The following is a 26,743-nucleotide window of genomic DNA, read 5'->3' as shown; positions in this document are numbered from 1 at the left end:
AAAGAGTATTTTTCTAATGTCTGAGCTGGGCATTCATTTCTAAAACTATTTTGGTACTTGATCCAGGCCAGCACCTCTGGCACGTTGCCCCCGCCCCGCACATGTGGACTGGCCAGTTGGGGGTGTGTGTGGGGTCAGAATGGGTTTCCCTGTAGATTGTACCTTGGACTTTTTTTTTCTGTCATTTTGTTAAAATTAGTGCTGTCTTAATATTAAAAATACTGATTTTTAATATTGAAAATAAAAGCATTTAATAGCTCTTCAAGGGCAACACTTGCTTTAGCCCTGGTAGGAGAAGGGCTTTACACACCTGCTAACAGTGGGAGGAGCTCCATTTCCCAGACCCCTGAGGGTACCTGTTAGGTCACCCTGTAGGTGCTGCTGGCGGCCGGGGCACTGGGTTGGCTGTGCAGGGACAGTCACCTGTGCATTTTCTGTTCTAGCAGGTGGTGGGCAGAGGGTCCCCTTCCTCTTCCTCACCCAAAGCTTGCAGTGGTCACAGGGCACTGTTGTGGGGGGTGGGGACTGCCCTAGGCCAGGGCCTTCCGGAAGGTGCTCCAGGCGTGAAAGCAGCGAGTGAAGGCGTGCTGCTCATTGCCCTTGCGGACCAGGCGCAGACGGCGAGGCTGCTCCTGCTCTTTGGAGCGCAGGTGCTGGATGTACACCTGGAGAGAAGGGGAGAGGTGTGGACCCTGAGATACAGGTCTTCTGGGCTGGCTGGCCCACCTTGGCCCACCCTCTACCCAGCTCACCTGACAGGCCTTCAGACTCAGCTTTATTTCCACCTGGCTTGTCTGAGTCCCCACCCACATGTAGACCTGCAGGGACAGCAGCAGGGGAGTGGTGGTCCTGAGGGTGACTGAGGAACACGTCCCCCCACTTCTGGCCTCCTTGAATGGGCAGGGTCTCACCTCTTGGCCGTTGTCTAGTAGCATGATGTCATCATCTGCCAGGTCGTCTTGGCAAAAGTCTGAGCATTTCTCAGTCACTGCAAAGAAGCCCTTCTCATTGGAGCACCTGGGGGCCAAAGGCGTCAGGGTGAGGCTGAGGGTCACAGCAGCAGAGCCAGGACTTGGGAGAGGCTGGGGAGGACGGGTGGGTAAAAGGTCAGCCCTGGCCTCACCGGAAAAGCCGAGTATACTTCATGTACTCCGCGTTGTCGTCATAAGGTTTCTGTGCCCCAAGGCCCACCCAGAAGAAGTTTTCGGGCTCCTCGCCTTCGTTGATGACCTGTAGGGAAAAAGTCAGTCCAGCCCCGAGCCCTGCCCACCCACCTGCCCACCCGCCGTGGGCACCTGCTTGCTGTAGGAGGTGTCAAACATGGTGTTGAGGATATCCTCAGCCAGCTTGGCCTCATCGGGGTCTGAGGCCCGGCCCACCCATGCGTACACGATGCCCTGGTTGTCCTCACTCTCAAAGGGAACCTGGTGAGCGTACAGGGGCTTGGGTCAGCTCCAGCACATAGGCAGGTACCCTGGCTGTAGCCCAGCACCTTGGCTGCAGCCCCAGCTCCCGCCCACGACCCCACCTTGAGGATGAAGCAGAACTCTGAGTTGAGGAGGCTGGAGTCCGTGCTGATCTGGATGCACCTGGCAAAGGAGTCAGCACGGAGTCAGGGGATCTTGCATCTCCCACCACCTCCAGGCCCGCTCGCTGACCTCACCTGTCCACTACCGACACCCCCCCCCCCCAGGCACCGGGTGCAGAGGGCGCTGCCGTTGGTGCGGATCTGGTAGAGGCTCGGTTGCAGGGCGCCCCGGGCCACCTTCCTCTTGCCCCGATGGATGATGAATTTTCTCTTGAAATGGGACAGGAATTTCGGGTTCTCCTGCTGCTGTGTCATGCGTACCACCTGGCGGGGAGGTGTCAGGGCAGCACCTTCACACCATCTCCCCACCTCCCCCGGGTCTGAGTCCGACAACCCCCACACAGTATGGGAAATGCACCAAGACTGAAGGCGCGGCAGGTAGGCAGGCACACCTCCAGCTTTCCGGGGAAGAGGCTCTCGAACTTCTTCTGCAAGCTGAAGGTGAAGGTGAGCCAGCCCATGTTGGAGGCCTCACGGCCCTGCCAAAAATAGACGATGCACTGAAAATCCTCCTCCGGCTGCTTCTCCACGGTGGCCTCTTCTTTGCTCTCTGCCCTGGCCTTCTCCTCCTCCTCCTCTTCCTTCTCCTCCTCATACTCCACGGGCACCCAGTACCTGTGGGGTCAGAGGGGTGAGCAGGGGCTCAAGCTCCATGAGCACCCGCTCTGGGGATGGTCCCCGGGCAGCACCTGCAGAGAAAGACATAGCAGTCCTGGGTGTGGAAGTGGCCGAACTCCTCCTCGGGAAGTCGCGCGAACTTCTTGCCCTCGAGCACGAAGCCTTCCATGCCATCCAGATCCTCGTTCCATTCCTCCATCAATTGCTCAGCCTACACAAGACCCGCACGTGGGGAGAGGCGCTCCCCTCCTCAGCGGCCCCACCCCTGCGCCCCACCAATGCCGCGGCAGGCCCCGCCTCCTACACAGGTCTCGCCCCATCTGCCCGGGCCCCACCCCTCTGTCCGACCCCACCTCGGTCAGCGCCATGGGTGGCTGCCGGGGCAGGAAGAGCGCAGTGAGGTTGGCCTTCATCTGGTCGGTCTTCTCAGCGTCACGTTTCACCTTGCCGGCCAGGCCCTGGCCTTGCAGGACGGCCTCCGCGTTGCGCGTATAGTCCACTGTCAGCACATCATCCCAATTCTTGAACTTGGCCTTGAACACCTGCAGTGGGGAGGAAACAGGAACTGGGGTCGCGTGCTCACTGCTAAGGAGGTGGGGCTGAGGTGAGAGGTGTGGGGTCCCGAGAGGTTGCATGACTAAGGCAGCTGAGGGGAAAGCCTTGGGTCTGAGCTAGGGGTGGGTCTTTAGGGTTGGGCGGGGCTGCAGGCTTGTGAGAGGTGGGGTCGCGGGGCAGGGTATTTGTGAGTGGCGGGCATCTGGGTGGGAAGTGGGCATGGCAGGTTGGGGAAATGGGCCGGTGCAGCAGCTGGCAGATGTGGGCGGGGCTGGGGTCCTAACCAGAAGAATCAGCCCAAAGGTATGTCAAGCGGGAAGGGCGTGGCTTGTGGGCCTGGCTTATATGGGTGGGTCTTGCGTACCTGCGCCTCAGTACCCTCCAGGCTGCGGCTGACAGCTGCGTGGCGCGGCCGGTGCAACATTCCGCATAGTTCCTGGCCCAGCTTGAGGGCAGCGGCCCGCACAAGGCGTGGGGACTTGCGGCCAAGCCAGATGAATACGTCGGACCAGCAGTCCAGGATGTACACGCAGCGTGTGTCCAGCAGGCTCTGAAGCTGACGGCGGAGGCTGGGGGTCAATGCCAGCCAGCCATCAGGGATGGATCCACAGCCTGCACCCTCCTGCCTGTGCTCTTACCAGCCGCATCCCGGGCATCAGCTCCACCCTTGGCCTGGTCTTGTGCTCTATGGAGAGTCTGTAGTTGATCTGCGGCAGTTCCAGGTAGCCCAGGCCCAGGCCCACCTGGTGGGAGGAAGAGGTAGGCATGGCACGGGGCAGTCTGATTCAGGGAACACGAGCCCATCCATACCGCCACCTGACCTAGAGTCTGACCCTGCCTAGCAGTGTGGTTCAGGTCACTAGCTACTCGTCTCTGGACCTCAGTCTCCTCCCCTACCCCAGGGTCGTTTATTAAAGGTGACCTAGCTTTCCAGGCCATTTCTAATCCTCTAACTTGTCCCTCTCCTGCTCACAAGACCTCATGGCCTCCTGTCACCCACAGAATTAAGGGCAGGTTCTGGCCCTGGAACCCGGGCACTTCTCCACCCTCTCTCCAGACCACCTTCCCCTAAACATGCACCCTCATGCTATTTCTCACTGCCCCACCCAGAGCCCGCCTCTAGGCCTTTGCTCTGACCCTGCTCACAAGGTGGCACCCTTGCCCCACCAAAGCCCAACTGGAGCCTTCACAGCCAGCTCAGAGATGCCTGCCGTCCCCCCAGCATGGGGGGAGTCAGGGCCAGCCCCCCACCTCAACTCGCCTTGTACAGTTTGGGTGAGGGCGGCCAGAAATCGTCGGGCACGTGCCTCTTGATCTCAGAGGGCTCCCCGCCCAGCATCTCCCAGAACTCTGGAGGCTCCTGACCTTGCACCAGCAGTGTGATCTCTGCCTTCCCTTTCCGCTCATTCTTGTTCATTTTCTCTGCAAAGAGTCTGGGGAGGGGGTGCAGAGCCCCCAGTGAGGCCTGTTCCCCTTTTCAGCTGGCCTGGGCTGGCAACGGAATGAGTTGAGGTTGGTCTGGCTCCTGGCATGTGGCAACTTTCCTATGGGCAAACACCCCAAATATCCACGTGGACAGTCTCGTACCTGGCCTTGGTGGTGCTGCCCAGTGTGGCCTGGGTCCCCCGCCACACATAAATATCTAGCCCTCGGTCCAGCAGGAAAACAAACCTGGATAGGAGGGGGCAGGAGGCAATGAGTATCCCCTGCCCAAGCCCCTTAGCCCACCAGCCCCACCAGAATGCCCCACCATGGGGTCTCAGCTCCTGCTAAACTCCATGGGACAGGAGATAACAGGGGTTGCCTGAGGACCTCTTACAGGAGGTCTCAACCTGTCCCCCACCGGCGGGAGGGAGGTTGAGGGTAAAACCCCCACCTCACACCACAGGGACTCACCTTGGGTCCAAGGAGGCCCCCTTGAGTGGCACGGGCTCCAACTTAATGTTCTTTTTCCCATACACACGGTACATCCTGGGGCCAGGGCACAAGCAGCTCAGCGTGGGCACAAAGGGACTGACCTCCCCAGCACCCCTCCTCACACCAGCTGAGTCCAGGCCAGAGTTACCCTACTCCCCACCCACCGCCAACACCCTCACCTGGTGACATAGTGCGTGTCCTCCACGGTGTAGAAGCCACTCGCTGTCCCACCCTCAATGTAGGAGATGTCGTTGTCAAACACCTGTGCATGGGGGAGGGTGTGGGTTCCTCATGACTGAGCTGTCCCCCACCCAACCAAATACCACCTGTCGGGACAGGGAGAGTGCGTACAGGTGAATCAGGTGCTAAGAGCTGTGTCCATACAGTTAAATATATATTTGAGTGTTTGAATAGACAAAAACATGAATGTGTGTGCATGCATGAAGATGTGTGCCTATTCACAGATGTTTAGATAAGTGTGTGTGTACAGGTTTGGCGGAGACTGCAAGCCTGGGGGAACCTAGGGGGTGTCTCGACACTAATGAGGGAGGTGGTATGAGGTGGAGTGGTCTGCTAATCCAACTCAGTACCTCACTGAAGACTGGGATCCATGTCTTACCCTTAGCCCTGCCTCCTTAATGCAGCAACTTGTGGCCCAGTCCTCAACCACTATTGGTCTTGGCTCCCTAGCACCCTCTTGGCCATGCCCATTGGCCTGGCTTCCCAGCCCCATTATCCTCAACCCACTGACTCCAGCTCTGGGTCCCAGGCCCCTCACCTTTGGCCTCACCCCTTTCCCCAACTCCCCTTTGCGTTCCTGCTCATCACCCCTGCCACTGTGTTTGGTCTCAGCTTCCTGGCCCACTCCACCCCCTGGTCCCACCCGACCCAAGGCCTGTCTGTGGGCGGGCACCTGCAGGAACTCCTCGCTCTCGTCACCCATCTCTTCCCGCACGGTGCGGCACTCAGCACCCAGGTAGTTGCGCAGGTTGACCGCGTGAATGGCCGAGCAAGCCTTCTTGTCCAGAGTGGCATCCCCACCGATCCAGTAGTAGATCTCCCAGTTCAGGGAGCCGCTGTCATCCAGAAAGGTCTAGGGGCCAACACTGCCATGTCAGCCTTCACCTGGGCCATCCTGGCATCCCAGCCCGCCTGTGAGGCTGCCGCAGATGGGACTCCACTGCCCCACCTGCCTCCCTGCCTCTGCAAAGCCCTAACCTTCTACTATGGAAGTGGGGGGTTCTGGGCCATCTAAGACAAGGGCACTATGGGCGAGAGACACCTGGTGCCTGTGCCCCACTGTATGCCCAGCCCTCACCTTGAGCACAATGTAGCAGTCGGCCTCATAGAACTTGCCATGGAAGGCCTCCTCTACCAGCACAGGAACAAAGTTCTCAATCTGCCAGATGGTCAGGCCGGGCAGCTGGCCCACATCCTCCGTGAAGAACTCAGAGTAGTCGAGGCGCGGCTTCTCCAGGCCCTGGTCCCAGCGCCGTACCTTCCCACCAGGGCCTGGGGTGTCTGTTCTCTCCTGGGGGCACAGTCACAATGAGAAGCTTCACTCTGTACAGCCACTCCCACAGGTCTCTACTTGCCACGCACCCCAGGGCCTTTGCACAATTGTTCTCTCAGCCAGGGCACCCTCTCCTTCAGCCTAGGCCATAGTCTCTCAAGTAGAGGCTGGGACCACCTGCCCTGCCCCTGCCCCAGCCCCTGGCCTGGCTTACCTCTTGCTTTTTATTCTTCTCCTGAGCCACATCTGACATGCCCTTCAACACCTGCTTGGCCTGGTCATCCTGGGCAGAGTCCTTGCGCCTCCGCAGCCGCATCTTTCGAGCCAGAGGGTCCTTGGGTCCACTCCCTGCTTAGGGGAGGGGCAAGCAGCTGAGACCTGGCAGGTCCCACCCCCTTGGGCATCCACCCAACCAAGGGCCAAACTTAACACCTCTGGACCCATCCAGATCCCTGGGAAGCCCCCAGCCCAGAGAACTGTATCCCATCCACTTTACAGATGGAACGTGAGGCAAGGTTAGGCCTTCCCTCACTCACCAGCTGCTGCCGCAGCCACTGTGGCCGGGGAGGCGCCCGCCAGCCGCAACTGGTTCTGCAGCGAGAAGTCGATGTTGTACCACTCAGTGGCACGGTCAGTGGGCTTGGGTGGCATGACCAGGCTGGGGTTCTCCCGCACGTCCAGAACCTGCCTCGTGGGGTGAGCAGAGGTGGCCCATGAGCCACACCTCCCGGCCACCCCTAACCTGGTTTCCTGCTCTTGTCTGCAGCTGCCAGGGCCAAGGCCTGGGTCCTCATCCCAGCACTGTGGCCGCCCTTGTTGAATGGGACCTCACGGGCTGATTGTGTGGCATCACAGACACAGGGACTAGTGGGAGGCAAGGACTGGGCGTGGAGCCCTTTCTTACAGCCCCCGTCAGACTTGGGAAGGAGAGGTGGGCCTCACTGCCAGGCTCCAGGGACCACCTCTCCCTTGAACTCCCTTTATTCTGCAGCACCTGCTCCCCCAACAGAACTAACACTCATTGCTATAATAGGTTCTCTCCACTCATAGTGCTTTCTTTCCCTTTCTGAGGAGGACTGGATGGGAATAATCACACCCATTTCACAGATGAGGAACTGAGCCCAGAGAGGGTCATGACTTGTCCAAGGCCACAATCCATGGCAACTTCAGACAAGAAAAGTTGATGTTCTGTACTCTGGCCCTCCCCCACCCCAGTTCATTCCAAACCCAGGGCACATGGCACCCTCCAAGGAGTCTAAGCTAAGTCCCCCTAGCCTCAAGGTGCACCCCTTTCCTCATGTCTTTCTGAGTGTCTACCTCTGCCCCCTACCCCCTGCTCTCCACTCTCAGCACCAGCCCAGGCCTGCCCTGGACCTCAATCTCTGTCAGGAAGTGGATGGCCTCTGGGAGGGTCACCAGGCGGTTCTTGTTCAGGACGAGTTTCCTCAGCTTCATGCATCTGTGAGGACAGGGCCAGGAGGCAGGGCCTCAGAGGGATGGTGGGGGTAGGGGTGGGGGCAGGGACACTCCTAGTCTTGGTGAGGGAGGCAGGTAGGGCCGAAGGCGACTGAGCAGCTGGGCACCCTTAAGAAAACAGTGGGTTTTAAATGCCAGGAAAGGCAAGAGAAACTGGAGCTGTTGGAGCCAGAGTCTTCGTAGTTCAGTGACTTCTACATAGCAGCATTTACCAGTGTGGCCTTCTGCAAAATTAAGGGCTCCCTGGGTATGAACAAGGGGGCACAGACAAAGCTTGGGTACAGGCAGCTCAGTTCTCTGTCTGCAGGACTTGTCAGAGCCAGGAGACCACACTAGTGGGCTCTGTAGCCTCCAGAAAGGACAGGAGCTGTGCTATGTTCCAAGCTCATGTGGTAGTGGGACCCTTCTGGCCTCATCCCCATCAGCGTGCTCCCAAAGGGTGCCCTGAGAAACCCACTGAGAATTGCTGGCCTGGGCCTGAATGATTTACATCCACAAAGCCAGATCAACCCATTCCCGTTCTATATGATACACAAAGACTCTGCTGTGCCGTGAGCCCCCCCTCCCTCCAGGTGCACCCTGGCCCCAACCTGGCCGCACCTGCAGAGGCTCTCAGGGATCAGCTCCAGGTTGTTGTTGGCAGCCATGAACTCCTCCAGGCTGGCCAGCTTGCCGATGCCTGAGGGCAGCCCGTCAAAGTCCAGCTTGTTGGAGTTCAGGTATAGCTTCTTCAGCTTGGTCAGCTTGCAAATGGCTGACTGGAGGGGAGATGGGCAGGGAGCAGGTGGTCAAGGCTGGCCTGGGGGTGCCCCCACCACCATCCTACCAAGGTCCCTGCACACACAGGCAGTGAGGTGAGCTGGTTGCGGGACAGGTTCAAGGTCTCCACATGTGTCCACTGGTCGATGCACAGGGACAACTCCGTGATCTGGTTGCTGCCGAGGTTGAGGCGGCGCAGGCTGGGCAGGGTGTACAGGCACTCAGGCACCCGTGCCAGGTCGTTGCAGGACAGGTCCACGTCTGTGGGTACGAGGGGTGGGCATCAGCCAGGCCTACACAGTAGGCTCTAGAGCAGCCAAAATTAGTTTGAACCCAGCTCTGTCCTACAGGCTGTGTGATCTTAGGCAAGTGACTTAACCTCTCGGAGCCTTGGTTTTTCAGTCTGGGGTGGGGGTTAATGAGCACAAGTTCTGGACATAAGATGCACACTTGAACAGTCATCTTCGTAATGACAGAAAGAATAATAGCACAGCTGGTATCCTTTTCCCTCTGGGCAGTGCTCCATCATTCTGCTCCTCCCCCCCGGCTTCATAAGGAAGAGAGAATACCCAGAGGGGGCTGTCCACCACAGAAGTCGTAGTCCCCTGACCTGAGAGGTTGCTCAGGCCCTCCAGGCTGGTGGGGAGGTTGTTCTGGGTACGCTGTGTATTCCGCAGGTGCAGCGTCTGCAGGGCCAGCATAGCTGGCAGCTGCCTGCAGAGGCAGGAGGGGAGGATGGTCAGGGCCAGAGAGCAGGGCCATACAGTGAGGGTAAGAGGGCAGGGCCCATGCCCAGAGGGGTAGGGCAAGGCCGCTCCTGGGAGGGCAGGTATGTGGCCAACTGCCTGAGGGACCGGCCAAGGGAGGCTGCAGGGCAGGGTCAGACAGGCAGACAGGACTAAGAAGGGGGCAAGATGATATTTAAGGAGGGTACAGGCCACCCTAGCCAACAGGCAGAGCCTGCGGGGTACAGCCCCACCCAGGAGGGATGAAGTGTGGCTAGGTCTAAAGGGGGAAGGGCCAGAGCTACTGGGAAGTTAAGGCTACAGGGGAGTATCTTTGAGGGGGCAGGGCCAAATCTAGCAGTCACTGAGAGGCATGGCCAGGGATAAGGGACGTGTCCAAGGACTGGGACCACAGACCGCAGCTGTGCGTGCAGCAGCGGGTTCCCATTGAGCACGAGCGTCTGCAGCTGCACCAGGCGGCGCATCTGCGGCGGCAAACTCTCCAGGCGGTTCTCGCTGAGGTCCAGGTAGAGCAGATCCGTGAGGTTGATGAAGAGCTGGTTGGGGATCGTGTCAATGCTACAGCCAGAGAGAGGGAGGCAGGCAGGGATGCCTGAGTTGGCCCGACACGCACGTCCAGGCCACCTGGCTGTCGCATTGTTGTGGCCTAGGCCTCCCTCTCCCACCCTGATCCCCCACCCAGTGGGACAGGCACCTGTTGTGGCTGAGATTCAGCACCAGCATGTTTTTGGCATTCTCTAGCTCCCGTGGGCACTCCGTCAGCTGGTTGTAGCTCAAGTCCTGGGTGGGAGGGGCAAGCCCTGGTGAGGGGTGTCAGGGGCTAGTCCTACTCAGCCAGGCTTCTGCCAGGCCCTGGGAATCAGGAAGCACACTAAGTGGGGAGTAAGGGCCAAAGTGAGATAGCAGGCACCCTGGATGAAGAATGCCTGAGTTAAAGAGCTGTCTCTATGAGGGACCACGGGCAAGGCACTGCCCACTCTGAGCCTGAGTTTCCCAATCTGTAAAATGGGTTAGCAATGGCCCCTGGGGACCAGATGTGGGGTGGGTGGGGACTGAAAGGTCAGGGCCTGCGGAGGGGCCAGGTGGATGGACAACCACTGACCAGGACTGAGAGGTCATCCAGCTTGAAGATGTCATCAGGGACTCCAGAATTCTTCAGGCTGTTGGCTCGAGCCACAATGGCCTGCAGATAAACCATGAAGAGTCCCGTGACTCTTGTCTTCCGCCCCCAGGAAGAAGCCGATAGGTCTCCTCCAGGAAGCCCACCAGAGGCCACGCCTGAGCGCTCTCACACCTCTGAGCCTTTTGCTCATATAGTCCCTCCACCAGATGGGCTTTTCCTAGTCTTCTGGTGAACTCCTATTATACTTCAAAGCCCAGCTCGAATGTGTCCCAGAGCCCAGCACAGGGACCACTCCACCTCTCCCTCCCAGCCAAATTCCACCTGACCCCAGCTCTAACACTGCCTGGATGTGTGATCTTGGTCGGGTGACCTGATCTCTATGTCTAAGTCTCCTATCTGTGAAACAGATTGTTGTTGTTAGGTGCCGTTGAGTCAATTTCAACTCATAGTGACCCCATGTGACCAAACAGAACTGCCCTATAGGATTTTCTAGGCTGTAATCTTTATGGGAGCAGGCTGTCAGGCCTTTCTTTCATGGAGCTGCTGTGTGGGTTGGAACCACCAACTTTCTGGTTAGCAGCAGAGGGCTTAACCATTGCACCACCAAGGTTTTCTGTGAAATGGGTAACAGTTAGGATTATATGAAAAAATCTACAGAACAGTCAGAACAGTACTCAGTCTGTATTGACTATTATTGCTGCAGTTGTTACTGCCAAAAGTGGGTGAGATTTTGCGCTTTTTAACGTTTTCCCAACGGAATTCTCTAATCCACATGGTTTACTTCACACAAGGCATATTTTGTCCTCTCTCCTTTACACCTAGGCATGGGAGTGGCAGAGATGCTGGCCCAGCCTGAAGTCTGGCACTGCCCTCCCTCTTTTGGCAGGACTCTACCTCCACCCCCAAGGCTGGTAGCTTCCCTGCCAGCACTCACCCGCAGCGATGGCAGGCTGGACAGCTCCCCGTGAAGTGTGGTCAGGTTGTTGTGGCTCACAGACAAGTGCTCCTGGGCCCAGAGATAACAGCAGGAGCTCAGTGGAGTGGGTGGGATGGCTACAGAGTCCTTGTCCACCACCAAACCTTGTTCCATCCAGAAAGGCCCTCCGGTATGTAGGCCCAGTACATCTCTGCAGTCTCCCTCCCTCACAGGCTCGACTTCTTCTTGCACACCTCTTGGGACAGGGTGCACACTCCCTCTCTGCCAGCTCTGATAACAGCTGTCAGAATGTTCTTCCTCTGTATCGGCTGCTCTGAGCATAGCCTCTGCTCGCCTGGCCCAGTCTCATCCCCACAGACCCTCCCTGCTAACCTGGAGCTCCTTACCAGCTTCTGCAGGGCAGCCAGCTCCTCCGGCAGGTAGCAGAGGCCAGTGTGGTTCAGCTTCAGCCAGCGCAGGCTGGTCATAGCCTTGACATTCTCAGGGAAGTAGCCACCCTGGGGCGGGGGGATGTCATGGTGGGGTGGGCTGAGAGAAGGGAGCACCCCTTTCTGGTGCCTCAGCTCCACCACCCTCTGCAGCTCCCACTGCTCAGGGGAGCCTCTGGGGACCAACAGAGCTACCTCTTACCAGCTGTGTAACCCCAGACAAGTCACTTCACCACTCTGTGCCTCGATTTCCTTACCTATCAAATGCGGCTAATAAAAACCTTCATGTGACACGTGGTCTGAGAAGGGACTAATTATTACGGTAGCCCTAAATCTAGCTCTCCCGCTGGACTCTGAGGTCTGGGAGGGCCATGAGAGAACAGGTGACACCCGCAGCACCTGGCCCAGGGCCTGGTCAGTATATGTATCAGCTTTGTGTCAGCATAGCCCAAATTCCTTCGCCGGCATCCCAGGACCTGGCTGCAAGGCCCTGCCTGTGCCTCCAGTGTCGTCAACACCCCAGGTCCAAATCTCACTGTATCAGGGCCCAGCTCCCCATCCCACACAGCCTCATTCATTCATTCATTCACTCCCCCCACACAAAGTGGAGGGGTCTGGGGTGGCCAAAGTACCCCTCAGCATTCATGGCCCTGTGACAGGGTTATGGGCAGCACGTGCCCTCATGGCCCATGGCTGGTATCTCCTTCCCATTAAGACTGTATTCCCTGCTGGTGTCTCAGAGAGGAGACCCCTGGTGAGAAAGGTGGTGATGGGGGCGCCAGGTTGGTGTGTATATATGGGGTAAATGGAGGAACAGACTGCCTCCTTGGCCTCAGCCCTGGCTGACCCCCTGACTCCAGCCAAAGCCTGGACAGGGATCCTGAAGCAGCAGGCCAGCTATCGCCTGTGCTGACCTCCCTCCACTTTTTCTCTCTGGGCACAGGCACTACCCACCTCACTCACTCTCTAGAACCACCTCCCCTTCCCCACAACTGGGTTCCTTGCTCCCCTCCTCTACCATTCCAGCAGCTGCTCACTGAGGCCCCACCCCCAAGGGGGGGGCGACAGATCAGACAACTCCACCCAGGACCTGGCACACCAGCCTGACACTCTTCATATCCATTAATCCTCACAACCTCCCCCTGCCTCTGAGAGTGCCGCTGTTAAGTCCCTTGTTTGGATGGGCGGCTCCGGGAGGGGAAGCGACTTGCCCAAGACCACACAGGATGGGGTGGCAGTGGCGGGGACAGGCAGTGACGGCGACAGGCAGTGACGGCGACAGGCAGTGACGGCCAGCTCCAGCCCCGCCCCGGGCAGCCCGGGCGTCAGTCAGGGCCTTACTTGGGTGTGCTGCCTCAGAGGGGCGGGGGTGAAGGCTAGGGAGGTGACTGGGCGGGGCCCAGACCCCGGAACGGGGCCCGAGGAGGGGCTCCCAGATAGAGCCCCTTTCTCCCAGCCCCAGGCCCTGGAGTGAGTCCGGACATGAGCGTCGCCCGCCCCTCCCGGCCTCGTTCTGCCCGGCCGGAACCGTGCGGAGGCCTGGGGTCGGGCTCCGGCAAGGCGCGGGGAGCCCCACCCTGGCCGCAGGCGGGTCCGCGGCGGGCGGGGAGGAAGCGCGGGCCGGCGGGCCGACCTGGGGAGGCGGCACAGGGGCCCACCGCAGCTCACCTTGAAGTCGTTGCCGCTGAGGTCCACTCCTCGCACGAACGGCAGCACCCCAGTGCCCTCCATGGCGCCGCTCTCACAGCGGCCGGAGGCGCGGAGGGCGGACCGGGCGGACGGAGGGCGGACCTATAGCTGTCCCGGGCCGGCTCCGCCCCTTTAACCCGCCCGCGCCATCCGGTAAGTGGCGCCGGGCTTTCTGCGGGAGCGCTGACAGCGCCAGCGGGGGTGGAGAGGCGGGTGTCAGGGTGCCGCAGGGCCGGGCACTGACCCCTGGGCTGCTGCAGTGACCCGGGGAGAGAGTCTGGAGGAGGCGCTAGGTCCTGCATGGCCGACGGGGTACTAAGACAACCTCGGGTGTAGAGCTCTGGGCAGGCTCCAAAGTCTGTTCCTGGCCTCGGATTCCTCATCTGTAAAACGCTTCCTGAGCAAATCTACGCGTAGCTCGCTGCATACAGCAGGGCTCAATTAGTGGCGCGTCATTGTTGTTCCTGCTGATACTCAACACCCACTTCGCTGTTCATTTATTTGCTTACTGGCCCGACCCTCACGCCGGCTCCAGAAGAGAGGCGTCCATCTTGGTCTATCTGGTTCACGAGTTCTCGTAAATAAATGCGAGAGATTTCACAGCTGTTATTGTGACAGTCCGGTGTCCCCATTTCACGGAAGAGAAAACTGAGAACCGGGTAAAGAAATGGCCTATGTGAGTTCACACAGGGCAGGTGGCCGGGGTGCACTCTCGCCACACTGTGCCTAGTGGGCCAACAGGTAATGTCAATGAGGTTACTGAGGCTCGCTCCAGGGGCGACCTAAGGCGATCGAATGAAAGGGGGTCTGGCTGCAGCCTATTGGCCAGCAGTGTTTGCCCGGCCCAGAAGAGAACGCGGCCCGGATAGCTTTCTCCACACCGGAGGCTCCCAGCATAAGTACAGCCGCGTCACCACGGGCCTCTGGGTTGGCTACGCCGCGCGCGCACACAGCTCCTCCCACCGCCCTCTGCGGGCTCGGAATGCGGTCTTGCACCTTTAAATGGGGCGTGCGTGGGCGATGTCCCGTCCCCAGGGAGCGCGCCGAGAGCGAGGGGGCGTGGCTGGCTCGCTACTGGCTGAGCCCCAAAGTATTTTGGAACGCCGGCTAGAGCTCTACGCGGTTTGATTGGAGGTACGGCCTGCCTGTCTATGTGTCCCTGGAGGGGTTACGGTCTCCTGGGGCTTCGGCGTTCGGTGCCGGGTCCTCCACGTTCCATTCCGAGCTGGCTGGGGCTTCGGGGCCGGGCGGTCCAGCTGCGCCTTCCGCTGCGTGTGCTGAAGCCGCGACGCAGGTACGGCCGGAGCGCGGCGGACGGCCCGCTCACCCAGTCGGGTGTGGCCCGTGCTGGGACGCGGTCGGGGGCGTGGCCTTTGCGCAAGGCGGACAGCCTAGAAAGTCTGCGGCCTGAGTTCGAGTCCAGGTTCTACCCCTATTCTAGGCTCTGCACCTTTCCGGGGCCTCAGTTGCCCTAGGTATCATCGGGGCCGTAACTCTGCCGGTGGTGTCCCAGGCGCAGCCAGGGCCCGACTGCGCAGAGTGGGGTCCTTCTCTCGAAGTTGGAAGGCTACGGGTTGGGGCTGCGCGACCCCAGCAGGGGCTGAGCTGATTCCCAGTTTAGACGGGTGGGAGCATTTAAAGCGCTTTACAGTTCGCAGAGTGGATTTCTAGCCGCATGTCACCAGCTGCAGAGCGTGGTGGGTCACCCGGCTGACCTGTCACCTCCCCAGGTCCCCGAGCCCGCTTGTCCTCACTATTTTTAGTTGGGGCTGGTGGGCAGGTGTCCAGGGCTGAGTCATGCCTGGCTTTGGGCTTCAGCTGCTTCAGGCATCTCCTCATCCTGTGACTGAGCCCCAGGCACCCACAGCAGGGCAGGGAGGGCAGAAGTCCGTGGTGGCCAAGCTGGCTGTGACTCAGGGTCATCAGCCCCTGCCTCCTCATACTGTTTAACGAGACTCCTCTTGCTAGAGCCCAGGCTCCTAAGCTTGCCCCTTGGTCACCACCCTCCATCAGGTCTCCGGTTGGTGGGCAGGGCCTGAGGGCAGCAGTCCCCCTCCTAGAACCTAAGACTACGGTGGGCCGTGGGAAACCTCTGTTTGCACCTCCCACTTCCCCAGTGCGCAGCCCCATGCTTCCAGGTCTCTCACTTCTTCCTTACCCTGCCTGTGCCCTTTGACAGCGGAGACAGGCGGGGCCCTCAGGCGCTGGTCTTTGTTGCTTGGAGTCTCTGCAGCTCCACCTCCCCCGTTGTCCTAAGCCTGAGAGGCTTGGAGAGCCCTCTCTCTGGAGATACTGGGTCAGTCTTCCGGGGGCTTTGCCTTTGGAGCTACCTCAATCACTGCCTCCCCAGAGCGGAGCCTTCAGGCTTTATCCGCATCTGCCTATTTGCAGGCAGGACCCTGTCAGCCTGGGCCATCTCACTGTCCACCAAGGGCTGCCCTGCCAAGATTTGGGAGCATAACTGTGGCTCCTGAGGTTCACTGAGGTCTCTTTTCAAGGTCTGGGAGTCTCAGGGCAGGCTGCCTGGGACCCCAAGTTACTGGTCTTCTCTGGGCCTTGGTACACAGAGTGGATTGGAGATCAGAGGGCTGCTGTGCCACCAGCCCTGCTTAGGAACCTCAGGAAGAGGCAGTCTCAGGCTAGCCATCTTAAGGGATGACTGATCAGACTCTGGGGTGGTTAGGAGGCTGAAGGCTCTGCTGGCGTGGGACCATGTCCCCACCCCCCACTGTGTTTCTAAATCAGGGTGGTGATAACTACCCTCCTCACAGGTGTTTCGTAATGTCCTGAGGGGTGGGTGGGCTGGTGGGTTGAGGATGGGCCTCCTTCTCTGACCTGCCACACGCCTCAGGGTCTCTGTGAGCTCCCCTTTACAGAGGGTGGGTTGTTTGCAGGTTTGGGGGAGGGGGCTTGGACAGCTCCTTCATCTCTTCCCAAGAAACCGTACAAATGGCTTTTCTCCTGAGAAATTCCCAGGAGGCCCTCCTGTGGGCTCAACTCTGTGACCAAGCCTAGTGGCTGGCACTCCCTGCCCTTCCTGTCCCAGGTGAGCCTGGCTTCGCACTCCTACAGGCTAACCATGGCAGAGTTCTCCCAGAAGCGGGGCAAGCGGCATGATGATGCTGTGCTGGGCAGTGCCGTGGACTTCCTTCTGGCCAATGCCCGCCTGGTGCTCGGCGTGGGCGCGGCCGCCGTGCTGGGCATTGCCACCCTGGCCGTGAAGCGGGTAAGGCTGGCAGGGTCACCCCTGGGCTCACGGGAGGACATAGGGCTGGGCAGGGCCTGGGGCCTGGGCACCTCCACTCCCCCTTCATACCCTGGCTTGCTGTGCCCCTGGGCCTTGTTCTGCTGCAACTGCCCAGGCCTCAGATGCTCTGATCTGTGTTGATCTGCCTGCAGCTCATTGACAAAGCTACCAGCCTGCGGGATGAGGAGGATGACACCAAGGGCAATACCATGTGCCTGGAAGATGGATGGAGGGAGCTGAGCCTGCTCAAGGCCACGCCGCGGCCACAGCCTCGGCCCCTGCCTGCTGCCCTCAGCCAGCCTGTGTCCACCCTGGCCCCCTCACCTGCTGCCCCAGGTGAGCGGCACTCCTTCCCTGGTGACATGTGTGGGCTCCCCTCTGGTGGCCACATCTGGGAGACAGCGTGAACAAGGTCTTTGAGTTCAGGCCCCACCACTGGCTCCCTGTGACCCCAGGCAAGTTGCTGCCCCTTTCTGCAATGTAGAAGGGGGTCATATTTCTCCTCCTACCTCCTGGTACCAGAGTGAGGCAGCAGCGTTATGGTGGGGGCATGAGAACCTGGGGGAAACCTCTGATGGGGAAACTGAGGCCTAGAGAGGGCAAGACCTGTCCAGGGGTGAGGCCAGAACCCGATTCCCCCGATTTTACAGGAAGATGTCTTAACTGCAGGGCAAGGGGTGGTTGGAGTCGGAAACAATGAGAGCTTGTCATTGAGCACTCACTAGACATGAGGGCCTTATTGTCGCCTCCACTTTACAGGTGAGCAAAATGAGGCTGAGGTGTCACGCAGCTAGTGACTGGGTGGAGGCCCCTTTACGTGTCTGCCCTGTCATGGGTGTGCTGACACATTTTCCTGACCCCTTGGCTCTGCAGAGGCACCTGGAGACAATGGTCCCTGGATGCCACCTCAGTGCAGCTCCCCAGCACCGCTGTGCCTGACCTTCCAGGAGAAGCTGCTGGCATTTGAGCGGGAGCACTTGGCCATCCCAACAGTTGATGTGGCTGTGGCCCAGCGGCTGGCTTGTGACATCAGCCTCGAGCTTCAGGCCTTCCTGCGGAACAAGTTCCCAGAACTGCCCTTCGGGGCCCCTGAGCCCAGTGGGCCGCTCTTTGACGGGCTGCAGGCCAGTGCTGCCGACCCTGTGCGCCTCCTGGTGCCACTGCGACTGGAGCCAGGCCTGTGGGGCCTGGTGCCGGGGGCTGACACTGTGGCTCGGGACGCTCGCTGCTGGGCTGTGCGCCGGACCCAGTTGGAGTTCCAGCCCCGTGGGAGTAGCCCCTGGGACCGTTTCCTGGTAGGCGGCTACCTGTGTGCCCAGCTCCTGCTGGAGCTGCTCCACAAGGCACTGGCCACCTCCGTCAACTGGCCGGCCATCAGCAGTCTCCTCGGGTGCCTGGTGCGGCCCAATGTGATCTCTGAGGAGCTGCTTCTCGAGGTGCGGCAGGAGCACTTGAACCTCACTGTTGCTGTGCTCCCTGCCATGGTTGGCGCTGGTAACAACGACCGCGTCCTCCTGGCTTGGCCCCTAAAGGGGCTGGCCGGGAATCTCTGGCTGCAGGACTTCTACCAGGCCGAGTCCACCAGGCTGCGGGCCTTGGATGACCAAGATGCTGGCAGCCGTCAGCGACTTCTGCGGCTGCTGTGTGGTGTCTGCTGCCGTCACCCAGCCTTGGGGCGGCTGGGCCGTGACCACCTCACCCAGGTGGTTCTGCGCCTGGGGGAAGAAGAGGTGGACTGGGCTGAGGCGGCCCTGGCGTCGCGCTTCCTGCAGGCCCTGGAGGAGCTCATTGATGGCCTGGAGCGGGCCAGCCTGCTGTGCCACTTCAATCCCAGTGTGAACCTCTTTGGCAACTTGCATGAGGAGGAGATTGACAGCATTGGCTATGTGCTGTACAGCGGCCTGCAGGCCCCCGAGTGGCTGCTCCGGGGTGGTGTGGCCAGCATGGGTTCTGATGCTGGTGCGCTGTGTGCGCCTCCCTCCCAGGGTTTTAGAGAGCACTTTACTCTTGCTTTCAGCTAGAATAAAAGAGGGCAAGTTTCCTAAGCACATGGGCTTGACAGGTGCTCGGTTGCCTGGACCTGCCTAGAGAGCTTGTATGGCTGTCACCTATGCTCTGCTGGGCTGTCTCTTTGCAGCCTGGACTGATGACCTCTCATCCCGCTCCCCTTGGGCTCAGTCTGTCATCACCAGCAATGAACCCACTGATGGAATGTGGCTTCTGCCACCCAGCTAGGGTGGAAGGTCAGCTCCATTTTTTCCACTGAGATCTAGCACTTTCTTGGGGCATAGCTTCAAGGCATCTTGGGGCTTCTGGTGCCACTGTCAAGTGTCATGTGTTTGTTCTTTTGCCCGGGGGCTACGCCTGGTGCTCTGGGAGTATGGTTTTTGGCTCTTTAAAGGATGGTGTTTTCCCGATGTCTTTGTATGTGTGGTATTCTCAGGAGCTCTAGCTCTGGAGCCATGCTTGGGAGCAGGATATCCCCTCTAATTTCAGGGGAAGATGCCTTTTCCCTCAACTGGGCAGGCTTTCTCCTTGGGCACCCCAGGCCTCCGGAGAGCCCTGTCCTTGCTGGGAGGGCTGAGGGACTTGGTGCTGGCTCCCTCGCCCTGAGCCCGGGAAGTTCCGCTGTAGCTGCTGCTCACCCGGCTGGACAGCAGAGGCCAAGTGTGTGGACCAGCTAGCTGCATGCCTGAGTGAATGGCTCTCAGCTGACGTCTGTTCTGACTCAGGAGCCTGCTGCCTTTGAGCCTGCCAGAGGGGAAGGGGGTGCTACAGGAGGGAGAGCCCACCTTCCTGCCCAGATGCCTCCATGTCTCTCCAAAACCCTTCCTATGAAACAAAGCTGTGTCTCAAAGAGTATGAATAAGAATAAAAGGACACAGTCCTTGTATACACGTGAGTCACATGCTGGCGAGGGGGCAGGTAGCACACCATACACAGCTGTGTGGAGTGTTCCAGAAGCCTAGTGGCTCACCCTGGCAGCCTGACCAGAGGGTTTGACCATCAGCAGAGAGGTGGTAGGGTTTCACTAGAAAAGTAGGTGGAACTTTGGAGTTGAAATACTAGAAGATTCCTGGTGTGACAGCTTTCCTTGGTAGGCTTATATCCTGGGTCCCCACTGTGCCCACTGGCTTTCTGGGAGAGGTAGCTGCTCCCAAGCCCTCTGGCCACTTGCGGTCAACTTTCAGGGGAAGGTGATTTCTCCACATCTCTGCCTCTCCTTGCACAGGTGGGAAAAGCAGGTGTGAAGCAAGTACATCCCAGTGTCCCTGCAGGAGCCTCACGAGCTCACCTCCTTTGTCACCACAGATGACAAAGGCGGCCTGTCATGGCTGCAGGGAGCCCGGGGTGGACCTGGGACCATGTGTCCACGTGTGTGGCCACCACAGCTGTGTCATTTATGTTCCTGCTGCTCTTCTCCTCCCCATCCCCTTGTATTCCCAGCGGTGGCTTCCTCCCCCTTCTGGCTGGGACTCCAGGGCAAGCAGAGATGGAGATGAAGGGTCCAAGTCCTCGCTCATCTGAAAGGCTGTCACCCCTCTGGGAGGCTGCATTGGGGGCGGTATGTGTGCTGCCCCTGGAGGGGCTGAGACAGGCTCGCTGACTCCGCAGCAGAGGATGAAAGGTGAAGACATGCTCAAGGTGGCACAACAGGCCAGCAGAGCGCCAAGACCAGAGCCCAGGTCTGTCTGGCCTAAAATGTCCAACCCTTTCTTTGGTACAGTCTAATCCAGCAGTTCTGAGTCCTGGCACACAGAGGAATTATCTGTGGAAAGATTACAAACCAAAAAACGCCACTAATATCCAGAACATATAAAGAACTCCTATAACTCAACAACAAAAAGACAAGCAACCCAACTAAAAAATGGGCAAATGATCTGAAGACATTTCACCAAAGAAGACATTCAAATGGCCATCAAGCACATGAAAAGATGCTCAATGTCATTAGTCATCAGGGAAATGAAAATTAAAACCCCAATGAGATACCATTTCACACCCGCTAGGATGGCTATAATAATAAAAGAATATAACAAGTGTTGGTGAGTGTCATGGATTGAATTACGTCCCCCCAAAAATGTATCGATTTGGCTTGGCAAGGATTCCCAGTATTGTGTGGTTGTCCTCCATTTGTGATTATAATTTTATGTTAAAGAGGATTAGGATGGAATTGTAACACTCTTACTAAGGTCACATCCCTGATCCAATGTAAAGGGAGTTTCCCTGGGGTGTGGCCTGCACCACCTTTTATCTTAGAAGAGATGAAAGGGAAGTGAGCAAAGAGATGGGGACCTCATACCACCAAGAAAGCCGTGCTGGGAGCAGAGCGCGTCCTTTAGATCCACGGTCCCTGCACGGAGAAGCTCTTAGTCTGGGGGAAGATTGATGAGAAGGCTGACAGAGAAAGCCTTCCCCTGGAGCTGACGCCCTGAATTTGGACTTTTAGCTTACTTTAGTTTGAAGAAATACATTTCTCCATCCACTTGTGGTATTTCTGTTAATAGCAGCACTAGATAACTAAGACAGTGAGGATGTGGAGAAACTGGAATCCTTGCCCATTGCGGGTGGGAATGTAAAATGGTGCGGCCACTGTGGAAAATAGTGTGGGGGTTCTTTAATAGGTTAAACATACAACTACCATATGATCAGAGTCCTTGGGTGGTGCAAATGGTTAAGTGCTCAACTACTAGCCAGAAGGCTGGCAGTTCAAATCCACCCCAGAGGTGCCTCAGACAGGCTTGGTGTTGTAAGCGGCCATCTAAGATACTCCACTGGTCTCATCCCTTCGGGAGCAAGGGAGAATGAAGGTAACAGGATACAAGGAAAAGATCAGTCCGAAGCTACCAAGGCCTCCAGTGGACTGAGTCCAGTACAGCTAGATGGTGCCTGGCTACCACCACTGACTGCTCTGACCAGGATCACAACAGAGGGTTCTGCACAGAGCTGGATAAGGATGTAGAACATAATTCTAACTCACAAAAAAAACATCAGATTTACTGGCCTAAAGGAGACTGGAGAAACCCCGAGAGTATGGCCCCCAGACACCCTTTTAGCTCAGTGGTGAAGTTATCTCCGAGGTTCACCGTTCAGCCTGGGAGTGGACAGCCCCGTAAAACCAAATGGGACTAATGATGTACTGTAGTCCAGTGACAAGGGCCAGAAGGCAGAAGGGGACAAGGAAGCTGGTGATAGGGAACCCAAGGTTGAGTAAGGATATTGTTGATGTGTTGTGAGATTGTTAACCACTGTCATAGGGCAACATGTGTAGTAACTGTTAAATGAGAAACTTTTGTTCTGTAAGCCTTCATCTTAAGTGAGAAGAGCAGCACAATTGGAAGAGCGCAGTCAATGTCACTGAACTGTGCATGTAGAAATTTTGAAATGGTGTATCTTTGGCTATGTGTATTTTCACCAAAAAAAAAAAAGGTTGAGAAGTTGCAGGGTTGACATGTTGTGGGGTTTTTAACCAATGTCATAAAACAATATGTATACTACTGTTTCATGAAAAACTATTTGTTCTGTAAGCCTTCACCTGAAGTACAATTAAAAAAAAAAAAAAGGCTTGGTGATCTGCTTCTAAAAGGTGAAAACCCTATGGAGCAGTTCTACTCTGCACAGATGGGGTCTCCATGAGTCAGAACTGACTTGACGGAAACTACCACCACCATATAACACAGCAATTCCATTCCTAGGTATATACCCAAAAGAACTTGAAAACAGGTGTTCAGATATTCATACATGACTGTTCATAGCAACACTGCTCACAATAGTCAAAAGGTGGAAACAATTCAAATGTCCATCAACAGATGAATGGATAAACAAAATGTGGTATGTGCACACAACTGAATGTTACTAAAGAGGAATGAGGCACTGATATATGCTATCACATGGATGAACCTTGAAAACATGCCAAGTGCAAGAAGCTAGGCAAAAAAGGACAAATATATGATTCCATTTATATGAAATGTCCAGAACAGGCAAATGTCCAGAAAGCAGATTAGGGGTTGCCAGAGGCTGGTGGGAGGGGGGATTAAAAAATAAAACACAAATGCAGGACCACACCCCACATCCGCTGATCCGGAAGCTCCACGAGCAATTCCAAGAATCTGTGCTATAAAAATTCTCCACCTTGATGCCCAGCGAGGGTACCAGCTACTGTTCTGACTGGTCTAACACCCGACAACAGTTCCAGTTTCTTCACCAGCCAGCAGTGTACTCTGGGCAACGCACACCTCACTGCCCCTTGGTTTCCAAACTACAAAATAAGGCCGATGTGATCATGTTTTATTCAGTGTTCTTGTGCAAGCATGTTAAGATGCGTGCCAACCTATGCGAAGTGTGGAGGACGAAAGGTAACAATCTTGCCCTAGGCATCTGCTCTGCTCTGAGGGACAAATGGTTTAGGGGGAGGGGGGGAGGGTGGAAGCTCTCTCCAGCACTGGCTGGTGTTTGGACCCATGGCTCTTGCACATCCCCAGACATGCCACCAACTCCCGTCAGGCTACCAGGAGAATCCTTTATTAAGGCACTTGAACTGTGGGGTGCCCTGGCTGCCATGGCCTCTAGGTGAACAGGGAATAACGTCTCCTTTGAGGACACAACTTCAGAACAAGAGCCATGTCCCTGCTTCACACTGCCCTTTCTGGGACATCCAGGAAGAAGCCCCATCCAGGTGGCGACAAAGTAGGGCTAGGCTGCCCTGAGCCTGCACTGGGAGCTCGCCCACAGGGGAAGAGGCCCTGAGGCTTGTTTCACTGAGGCTTCTGCCTCTGCCCTCCTTCGGCAGCAGGGGACACTGCAGCTGGGAGTGCCACCTACCCCAAGCCCTGGCTGCCAGCTTCTCCCTGTGTGCTAACCCAACAGTCGAAGGCCCACACGGTAGCCGGTCCAGGACTTCCCAGCAGGGGCAAAGGTCATTCCTGAGCCTGGGCAGAGGGCCACTGTCCAGCAGAGCAGACTTCCCGGGAGCGGTTGGACCCTGCACTCCTAGACCAGGGGGGCCAGGCCCCCAAGCCAACAGGTTCCTCGAATTTCCAGGTCAGTGATTGGCCCCCAGTCCTTGTCAGACAACTCAGACACAGGGGGCAGGGCTGATGAAGGGCCCACTCTACTGAACCTGCCCTCATCTGTTCTGAGGACAGAAGGGACGGGTGTGTCCAGGCTGGTGGCAAAGGCTGCATTTCCGGAGTTTCTTTGCTGTAGACCCAGTGTCAGAGGAACTGGCCCGGGGTCTTTTGCTTCTGACCTCTGGCCCCTGGGTATTCCCTCTGCCTCCTGGCCAAGGTGTGGCTCCAAATGTCCCTGTGGGAAGAGTCAGGGAAGGCTGAGTTTAGACCTGACACACTGAAGCATGGACTTACAGGATGCATGTGTGGTGGAGGGTACAGGCCAGGTGCTCCCCTGTGGAGGGAGCTTCACCCATCAAAGTGTGAGGCGAGTGCCACTTCCTATCAAGGTACAAAGTGTGTGCCACTTCACACTGACCCGACCCTCCTCACTAAAGATGCTCAGCTCGGGAGGACATCCTCCCTCTCACAGTCCTATCAGGAGGACACAGGGCCACAATCCATAGGCTCATCTATAGAAGCAGCAACAGGTCCCTGGTCGTGGGGTAAAGCAGCAGACAGGGAAGCAGACCTGACCACATGCTCACCCCGCTTCCAGGCAAGGAAGCCTGGGCTCTGAATTCTTTCAGTCCTTCCACAGGCCTTCCTGCTCGATTACCTGGGACCATCAGTCGGTCGGCCTGGAGGCCAGATACCCCTTCTCTCCTGACCACATGGATGGGGACTGTCACACGTTTCAAGTGTATAAACGGCAAGCTTTGAACATGGTGCTGGCACAGTGACCACCCCTGGGATGAGAATATGGTCTAGCAAGGTTTACAAAGGCCACGAGGGGCATGTGGAATCAGGCAGACCTGTGCTCCACTCCTGGCTCTGTCACCCTGTGACCCTAAGCAGGTCACTCCACCTGTCTAGGCTTCACTTCCCTTAACCTGTCAGGTTGGGAAAACAACGCTTACCAGACAAAGACGAAAGAAGTACAAAATGTATCAGCACAGTGTCAATTCCCAGCAGTGATCTTCTACTTGGGATGAGGGGTGTGCTGTGCATTACCTGGTAGAAGCAGACCCAGCTCCCCTGTTGAGTCCCCACCATCACACCGTCTGGCCTTCTCTCTGCTTTGTCTCTGAGGTGGAGACTGCCATGAGAACTGAGGGCTGGGGTCTGCCTGCCTGGGATGGGGCTGACGGGACAACCTCTGTGCCCACCTCACCTGGGGCTGCATTCTTGTCGGCCCACTGGAAGAAGCCGCATTGCTGCTCTCTGGGCTTGGAGCAGGTGTGGAACTGGCGCCCTTTATTGGGCCCATCCTTCTGCACAGTCCATGTGACGGCCGGCTGGCTACACAGGCAGGAAGTGCCACCACTGCCATCCCCTGGCCTGCCAAGCCCATCCAGGTGGCTTCCTGAACCCGGAGAACATCCCAGAGAGCCGCCAGGGTGTCTTGCTGTGGACGGAGGCCCAGCTGGGCCTGGTGGGCTGTCGTCAGCCCACAGGAAGAAGCTGCAGCTGCCCCTGCTGCACTTGTAGAACTGGCGGCCCTGGTTAGGGCCCTCCTTCCGCACGGTGAGCTTCAGGGCCTCGTGGCCACAGTTGCAGGTCACAGAGTTGCTTTCAGCAATGGCAATGGGTGGTGGGAAGGCCCGGGCCAGAGCCCTCAGGGGTCCAGTCTGTCTGTTGCCAGAAGGCTGGGGATGTACCTGCTGGCTGCCGTCTATTCTGTTCAGGGACTGGCTCGCCTGCAAGTGGCCCGAGGGCTGGCTGGCCGTCTGGAGAGCTCGAGGCGGCCCTTGAGAAAATCTCAGGTCCAAGATCTTGCTGAGGGTCTCGTCACACCCGCTGATGCAGCCAACTAACTCCAGTGGCATGGTCGGGGGAATGCTGCCACGCTTGAACTTCAGCTTCAACCTAGTGAGGCCAGAGATGAGGAAAACCATGAATACCCAGGTACAGAAGTCTTCTCAGTCCAAAGGAGTTGTCACCCTAGGCGTCCCCTTGCCAACCCTGCAGCCCCTAGGCCCAGCAAGCCCAGACACATCTGAGCAGCAAACATCCTCTAGTTACTGTAAGAGTGCAGACTGGAGATGAGAGCAAATGAAACCCAAGAACTCAGATTAGCCACCAAGTGATAGCCACCTTGGGAAGCTAATGGTGCTCAACACCAGCAGTTCTCACAGGGTGGTCAGGGCCCATCCAGGTGAGGTCACAGCCATCTCTACACTAGTGCCAACAGCTCTGTCTGTCCTAAACTCAACCTCTGGTGTGTGCAGAGTTTTCCAGAGGCGACAACATACATGATAACTTTGCAGACTGAGCCCAGAAGCAGGCTGAAGTCTTCTATTAATTCAGACATTAGACTTGCGAATGTACAACGTCTCTTTTTTGGTTTTGGAAAATAGGTATTTTATTATAAAAACATGTTATTTATGTTAATGTGTAATGTGTTTTTTAAAAAGGAATTAATATTTTAAAAGACGTCTCCACTTTCTACTCCGGTAATTTTTTTTTTTAATTGTACTTTAGATGAAGGTTTACAGAACAAACTAGCTTCTCATTAAATAATTAGTACACGTATTGTTTACAACATTGGTTATGCTATGATAAATATTGATACACATAACCCACAACAAAGGCTTCTTGGGTTCCTCAATGATGTTTAAGAGTGCAAAGGGGTCCCTGACCAAAACGTTTGAGAACCACTGTCTATACTAGGGCTTTGGGTTTTTTAGGGGAGCTTGAAAGCCACAAACAGTAAGTGACCACGTTTCCAAGCCTAATGTAGCAATTGCCTATTTGGAGAGGGCACAGGAAAAGTTGCCTCTTGGGTTTACTCACAATGTGTGGAAGGCCCCCTCCTGCCCCATCAGGCCTCAGCAGCAATGCTAGGCACAGCAGAACCCCAAGGTGGCTCTGAGCGAGCTCCGTGGGCATCTGCTTCCATGCTATGACAGGAGAGGAGGCCAGGCCTGGAGGCCCACTCAGTGTAAACAGGGTACGGACCCTGACATGGCTTAGAGCAACAGCTCCCTGGGCATCTCCTTCCATGCCATGACAGGAGCATGAAGACTGTCCTGCAGCAT

The 26,743-nt window shown here is 57.2% G+C and overlaps 3 protein-coding genes across 7 annotated transcripts in view; 1 reads left to right on the top strand and 2 right to left on the bottom strand.

Annotated features, from left to right (window-relative positions):
* Nucleotides 1–244: 244 nt before the first annotated feature.
* FLII (FLII actin remodeling protein) lies at nucleotides 245–13,436 on the bottom strand. Of its 5 annotated transcripts, none has more exons than XM_004381000.2 (30): nucleotides 13,329–13,436; nucleotides 11,619–11,729; nucleotides 11,230–11,301; nucleotides 10,275–10,355; nucleotides 9,867–9,952; nucleotides 9,569–9,730; nucleotides 9,037–9,140; nucleotides 8,512–8,687; nucleotides 8,268–8,425; nucleotides 7,566–7,650; nucleotides 6,728–6,875; nucleotides 6,406–6,542; nucleotides 5,997–6,209; nucleotides 5,592–5,771; nucleotides 4,858–4,940; nucleotides 4,658–4,732; nucleotides 4,349–4,432; nucleotides 4,023–4,194; nucleotides 3,400–3,504; nucleotides 3,126–3,317; nucleotides 2,560–2,748; nucleotides 2,278–2,417; nucleotides 1,981–2,203; nucleotides 1,698–1,852; nucleotides 1,529–1,589; nucleotides 1,296–1,424; nucleotides 1,124–1,230; nucleotides 912–1,017; nucleotides 753–818; nucleotides 245–665 (listed from the first exon to the last, which is right to left on the bottom strand). In XM_004381000.2, the coding sequence occupies exons 1-30, from the start codon at nucleotides 13,389–13,391 to the stop codon at nucleotides 531–533; spliced, it is 3,798 nt and encodes a 1,265-aa protein (XP_004381057.1). In that variant the 5' UTR covers nucleotides 13,392–13,436; the 3' UTR covers nucleotides 245–530. The 5 variants fall into 5 exon arrangements, with proteins under 5 accessions (XP_004381057.1, XP_023591310.1, XP_023591309.1 ...); XM_023735541.1 differs by having other exon boundaries at nucleotides 246–665; nucleotides 6,406–6,539; XM_023735543.1 differs by having other exon boundaries at nucleotides 246–665; nucleotides 6,728–6,782.
* A 110-nt stretch (nucleotides 13,437–13,546) lies between these two features.
* Nucleotides 13,547–19,240, top strand: MIEF2 (mitochondrial elongation factor 2). Its single transcript, XM_012556894.2, has 4 exons — nucleotides 13,547–14,643; nucleotides 16,422–16,575; nucleotides 16,749–16,932; nucleotides 17,470–19,240. Exons 1-4 carry the CDS (start codon nucleotides 14,501–14,503, stop codon nucleotides 18,615–18,617), a joined length of 1,629 nt encoding a protein of 542 aa, XP_012412348.2. The 5' UTR covers nucleotides 13,547–14,500; the 3' UTR covers nucleotides 18,618–19,240.
* Nucleotides 19,241–22,175: 2,935 nt separating this feature from the next.
* Nucleotides 22,176–26,743, bottom strand: part of TOP3A (DNA topoisomerase III alpha) — a 39,568-nt gene continuing 35,000 nt past the window's right edge. Inside the window, exons 18-19 of the mRNA XM_004380998.2 lie at nucleotides 24,877–25,571; nucleotides 22,176–23,898 (exon numbers count right to left, since the gene is read on the bottom strand). Of these exons, the coding sequence (XP_004381055.1) occupies nucleotides 23,720–23,898; nucleotides 24,877–25,571 (874 nt within the window). The 3' untranslated portion in view covers nucleotides 22,176–23,719. The remainder of the gene's footprint in view (nucleotides 23,899–24,876; nucleotides 25,572–26,743) is intronic.

The sequence above is a fragment of the Trichechus manatus genome, unplaced genomic scaffold (genome assembly GCF_000243295.1).
Source record: "Trichechus manatus latirostris isolate Lorelei unplaced genomic scaffold, TriManLat1.0 scaffold00080, whole genome shotgun sequence".
Lineage (NCBI taxonomy): Eukaryota > Metazoa > Chordata > Mammalia > Sirenia > Trichechidae > Trichechus > Trichechus manatus.
Note: the sequence above shows the minus strand (reverse complement) of the source record. Positions and strands in the feature narration are given on the sequence as shown.

What these genes read in the sequence shown, in the direction of transcription:
- FLII (XM_004381000.2), bottom strand. Translation starts at nt 13,391, where the DNA reads ATGGAGGGCACTGGGGTGCTGCCGTTCGTGCGAGGAGTGGACCTCAGC. An exon ending in ACTTCCTGACAGAGATTGAG is followed by an intron (nt 6,876 to 7,565) that starts GTCCAGGGCAGG and finishes CCCACGAGGCAG; the next exon opens with GTTCTGGACGTGCGGGAGAA. An exon ending in TACTAGACAACGGCCAAGAG is followed by an intron (nt 819 to 911) that starts GTGAGACCCTGC and finishes CTGTCCCTGCAG; the next exon opens with GTCTACATGTGGGTGGGGAC.
- MIEF2 (XM_012556894.2), top strand. Translation starts at nt 14,501, where the DNA reads ATGTGTCCCTGGAGGGGTTACGGTCTCCTGGGGCTTCGGCGTTCGGTG. An exon ending in GTGCTGAAGCCGCGACGCAG is followed by an intron (nt 14,644 to 16,421) that starts GTACGGCCGGAG and finishes GCACTCCTACAG; the next exon opens with GCTAACCATGGCAGAGTTCT. An exon ending in CCACCCTGGCCGTGAAGCGG is followed by an intron (nt 16,576 to 16,748) that starts GTAAGGCTGGCA and finishes ATCTGCCTGCAG; the next exon opens with CTCATTGACAAAGCTACCAG.